Here is a 5851-nt window from a genome sequence, read left to right as displayed (position 1 = left end):
GACGTATTCATATCTCAAATACAGTAAAAGACATATACATACCACTTGGAGATCCCGGCTAGTTACTGAAATTATCCCGCCCACACGGCAGAGCCTGGTAGCTACCGTGGTGAATTCAGTATGCCAAAAATTGTAACGATAGGTCTCATTTCCCTGATCCTGAAAGGTCCTCAATTACTGGGAAAGATGAGTAAGAGGAGGCTGCTAAAATCTCAGGCTGAGTGTAATAGAGACGTTAATGGAGCTTGCTAGAGAAAATCGATGAACAACGAGATGACAGTGATATGGTGATACAATAAGAATGATTTTAATTATGCAAGAGGTTCCTTGAAAATTAGTAAATGGGTTGGTATATATATATATAAGCATTCAAGTAATGTCTGGTACATTAAATGCTCACTATTGTGGTATAGTTTCATTAATACTATTCTACTTTAATGATTTATCACCATTGATTGTAAAAATAAAATATTTTATTAATTTAGTAGAAAAATAATCTTTGCAATGGCTTTTCAGCATTGCAAAGTGGGTCAGAGTGTAGACTTCAAAAGGGTTAAGAGCATCTTTATTACTCATCAAACTGGTAATAGTTGTTTTGGGGGATGGTATACCAGTTAGTTCTCAGGGCTTACTCCAGACTCTGCTCAGGGAACATTCCTGGCAGGGCTCTGGAGAACCATATGTGGAAGGGTATCTAATTGGCCTTGTAAACACCTTAGCTTTCATAGTATTCCTCACATTATGACATTTAAAAATTATCTTTTTAATTGAGCCACAGTAGATACAGAGTTACAAAGCTGTATTGGATCAGGTTTCAGTCATACAGTGATACAACATCCCTCCCTCCACCAGTTGTCCATTTACCACTACAAAGACCCCAGTTTCCATCCTGCCACCTTCCCCCAGACCACAGTCTACCTCTATGGCTCTATGCCAGGCACTTTCTTTCTCTCCCTCCCCGCTCTCTTTCCTTCTGGGCACTATAGTCCACAGCACAGATACTGAGAGGTTCTCATGTTTGTTCCTTTACTCCTTGAAGCATGCAACAGAATGGGAGACTAACACCCAAGAACAGCAGAAATAGGTACCAGATTTGCTCCATGGCTTGGAAAATGGCCTCACATGCTGGGGGAAAAGACAGTTCAGATAGAGTAGGGAACACCAAGGAAAATGTAGTGGGAGGACCAGCTCTGGATGGGAGAAAGTGCTCAAAACAGAGTATAGACCGAACAGGATGGTCACCCAATTCTTCCATTGATAAACACAACACCCAAAAGGAGAGAGAGAACAGAGGCGGGTGGGGCAGGGGACGGACTGGGAGGGTTGGAGGGATGATGGGGTCATCAGTGGAGAACGGGCACTGATGGAGGGTTGGGTACTCAAGCTGTGCATGACAGAAACACAAGCACGAGAATATGTAAATCTGTATCTGTGCTCTTATGGTGATTCATTAATAGAAATAACTGGAATATTGGTAGGGATTTAATATTTGGCAACTTGAATGTTTTAAATTATAGGTTATAATTTCTCTTATAAACAATGTGTGATATCAGTCCTGCTGTCATAAAAAAGCATTAGAACATTGCATGCATATGTATTTGTGTAATCTTGGGAAGGAAATGATATATTTTGACATAGATAAAACCAGAAAAGTGATACAGATATTAGAAATTTGTTACATTAGAGAGCCCAATTATAAGAATACTTAGAAATGTATATTTATTTTTATGTCTACCTTTGTTGATGTTTTATGATTTACAATAATTTTATTAAAGGTGCATGATTTCCACTGCACATGTGTCAACACAACACTTAGCCCCGTGCACCTACATCTCTTCTGCAAAACCCCAAGTTTGCTGCTTTCAGCTTCCAAAGCCATCATCTTCGTTGTGTTGTTCAGCACTTCCATTGTGTTACCTTTGTTCTTTTTGTTGCACCTTGCTGATGTATCTTTAAGTCCCACATACATAAGAGTACTTATTAAAGCTACACTTAGTGATTGTGAAGTCAAGATATCAAAAATGTTTAAAAATCATTGTAATGTCTTTCAATATAAAAGCATAAGTTAATAAATGAAGAAAACACATAATTGCTAAATGTAGTGTATTTCTAAAAAATTGTCCTGATATAATCTTCCTCACTCTCTCTCTTTCAGCTTTACCAGATACGCACATACATTCACTGTCTCTGTTGCAGTATAAATGTATTAAGCATTCATTTAATGTCTAAAAATAATTTCACATGCTTTATTTCTGTTCTATTTTTATAGACATATAAATCCTTAATGATATATAAGCAGATAAAGAGAAACAGTGATGAAAACAACAATCTGTGTGGCATCTTGAGCTTCTAATTTCTTTACATATATCTACAAGGATTTCTATTCTCATTGCTTAGGCCTTGATGTTGGGTTAGATCATGAAAACAAGCCTTTATTTCTGTTTATTTGAGTTATTCACCACACCCAGTTGCTTAGAGCTTACTCCTAGTTCTGTGCTCAGGAATCATTCATAGTGGTGCTCAGGGGACCATATGTGGTGCCGGTTATCAAACCTGGGTTACTGCATGCCAGAGTGTACCCTACAAAATGTATTATCAACCTGGGTGGGCTCCTAGAAACAAACTTCTAATTCCAATTTCAACTATGGTGACATTATCTCACAACTAAGAATGATGACATAAGGAGGAAGAAAACAGATTATTCATTATTATCTGTACATGACTGTTATTATAACTGACAATAGATCACTTATAAATTCTTACACTACCTTTATTATATGTCTTAAAACCCCCTACTAGGTATTACTCTATTGAGATAAAAATCTTGCCCTCTTCATCACCTTTTTAAGAGCCTCTTTGATCTCCTTGTTCCTCAGACTATAGATAAGAGGATTCAACATGGGAATAACATTAACATAGAACACTGACAGAACCTTGTCCCGATTCTTGGAATGATTAGAATTAGGACGCATGTACACTGAGAGGGCTGTGCCATAGAAGAGGGTGACAACTGCCAGGTGGGAGGCACAGGTATTGAAGGCCTTGAGACTGCCTTTAGCAGAGGATATTTTCAGGATGGAAGCTACAATAAAACCATAGGATAAAAGGATAAAGAGCATAGAACCAAACGCAAACAACAGAGCTACCAGAAAAATAATGATTTGGCAAACAAAGGTATTGGAGCAAGCCAAGGAAACAATCTGGGGTAATTCACAGAAGAAATGTCGAATGACATTTGGACCACAGTAATAAAGATTGATGCAAGGCACAGTTTCAACTAAACTACCAATAAAACCACTTCCAATGGTTGCAGTAACCATTTTGCAACAGAGGTTAGGGTTCATAATGGCTGAGTACTGCAGAGGGTTACCAATGGCTACATATCTGTCATAGGCCATGATGGCTAAGATGCAGCACTCAGAAATACCCATCCAAGCAAACACAGAATACTGAGTAGCACATGAAACAAAGGAAATCGTCTTTCTATCCTTAAATAAATCTGAAAGCATCCTTGGGCTAATGGAAGTTGTATAGCAGATATCTATGAATGACAGGCAACTGAGAAAAAAGTACATAGGTGTGTGCAGGTGAGAGTCCATTCTGATTAGGATGATCAGACCCAGGTTTGAAATTAGGGTCACCAGGTAGATCACTAGGAAGACAGGAAAGAGAATGAGCTGCAGATCTTTTTCACTTGTGAGTCCCAAGAGGACAAACATGGTCACGGAGGTGTGGTTTCTATATCCTTCCTTAGAGATGCTTTCAGACATCTGTTGAAGAAAAGATGAAAGAAAATATTCAGACTCAAAACACCAAAAGGAGGGCTAGAGAGAGATTGCAGGAATGACACTTGCTTTGAACATGACCAACATCGGACAAATCCTTGAAATCACATGTTTTCCTTAGGGGTGATCCTTGAACAGAGAGCCAGGAGTAACTTCTGGTCATGCCATGTGTGAGCAAATGCTTCACTCCATCACCCAACAAAGAAAAATCAAAACAGAATGCTCATTATTTCTCTAGCCAGGTAGCTGACTCTAAGTATAGTCTTATACTTATATTCTTGTATTTAATATTGTGTCAATTTGTATATTTTATGGATACTCTCCAATGTTTTAGATGTTTTGGGAATGTATAAATTTATCACACATTTACAAAAGAGCAACACCAACAACAAAACAACCGAATCAAATTTGGCATATAACTTAGACACTTCTCTGTATAAAAATAAAAAGAAAAGGTCGCGCAGGCGGCGAGGCAGGTGAAGGAAGGAAGAAGGCCAAACTGGTTGCTCGATCGGTTTATTTCATGTCCATCTCCATTCTCCTCTGATTCTCCTCCTGCTTCTTTCTCCCCCATCCTACTTCATTCTCTCTCTCTCTGCCTCTCTCCCGGCTCTCGGTCTCTCTCTCGATCTGTGGATCTGGCCCCCGTGGATCTGGCTCCCGTGGATCTGGCTCCCATGGATCTGGCCCCGGTGGGTCTGGCGCCGTGGATCTGCCTCCAACCCACTCTTCCAACCTAGTTAAATCTCCACAGCATCAGGGGGTTGGGGCATACACATAGGTGTGGTCAGCAATAGATTAAGGTTCTTTTTCCTCAGGGGATGCTTCTCCTAGGACTTAATTCTCTTTCAGCAGGAGGATCCACCCAAGGGCAGAGTCCCATGAATGTGTTTCTCTTCTCCTCAGCCAGCAAACATATAAGAATTCATAATATTAATTATTTTGTATGGACACAATAAGAGATGCATTAAAGCTTATAGAATTGCTCTCCTGGGGCCATCTCAATCTCAGACTACAGTGCTCAGGCCAGATCAGTCTTTCCTATCCCTGGCAGGGTCCCAGTCTCATAATTACTATTGGATCATGACAGCATTTGTCTATGATCAAGCTCTTAACTTATAGTTAAGAATTAGGCACTTTGGCCAGGCCCATCTCGATGCCAGGGTAGCACATAACTCACCGCTTGCCCTGGATCCTTCCCGTCCCACGTCGGGGACCCTGCTTTGGGGTGCTAGGAACTGAGGGCAACTGAGGCTTAAGTGGAGAAAGCAGATGCCCAGGAGGGAATATCGAGGCCAATTAAGTCTTAAGTTATAAAAACATAATATTGTCTTCTTGTGTCTATACAAAAAAGACATAGCTTTAAAGTAAATTATTCAAAAGGCATAAAGAGGAGAGAAAGGCAATGTTATAATATTCAGTGTCCTAGGAAGTTCTGACCTTACCAATTAACAGAGTTTGATTAAGGGAAGAGCAGATAAACTGGTAGAATTGGTTACAGATAAACAAGAGAATGGGAGTGACTCGGGAGCACTTTGATGGGTGTGACTGATAAACCTAAGCTCCTAGTGGCAAGGGGGAAAGGACAAACCAATGATATCCAACACTTCTCAACAGACACACGAAAAGAATATTGTATATCCCTTATTAGGAAGTGAAAACCAAATAGTTAACTGCAGTATATCAATTCACACCTGTGAGAATCACATAAGGCAAATATTGAGATCAGTCTTGGCGAAGAAGTGGAGAGAAGTGAATTCTGGTGCATAATTGTGGTTAATGTAAACTGTTGAGCGTGATATCAGTTCGTACAACACTGGTAAATATCATGGAGTTAAAATATTGAAATGGAGATTCTATATGTTCTCATAGTACTACACTCGGGCACTTATTCAACATGTAAGAAAACATTTATTAAATCCATATGCTAATAAGCACATTATTTGCAACTGCCAACATAAATGTCCATCAACATGGTCACATCTAGAAGCTGGTACATATATTTTTGGAATGTTTTATCATTAGAAAAGATAAAATTACATTTTTAAACAAATGGTTTGGTCTTG

General features: G+C 39.3%; 1 protein-coding gene across 1 annotated transcript; it reads right to left on the bottom strand.

The window, feature by feature from the left end:
• Window positions 1-2807: 2807 nt before the first annotated feature.
• LOC129406055 (olfactory receptor 1440-like) lies at window positions 2808-3770 on the bottom strand. The gene has a single exon (XM_055143802.1). It carries the CDS (start codon window positions 3768-3770, stop codon window positions 2808-2810), a length of 963 nt encoding a protein of 320 aa, XP_054999777.1.
• Between the last annotated feature and the right edge of the window lie 2081 nt (window positions 3771-5851).

The sequence above is a fragment of the Sorex araneus genome, chromosome 6 (genome assembly GCF_027595985.1).
Source record: "Sorex araneus isolate mSorAra2 chromosome 6, mSorAra2.pri, whole genome shotgun sequence".
Classification (NCBI taxonomy): domain Eukaryota; kingdom Metazoa; phylum Chordata; class Mammalia; order Eulipotyphla; family Soricidae; genus Sorex; species Sorex araneus.
The sequence above is the reverse complement of the archived record's forward strand: the minus strand, read 5'-3'. Positions and strand labels throughout refer to the sequence as shown.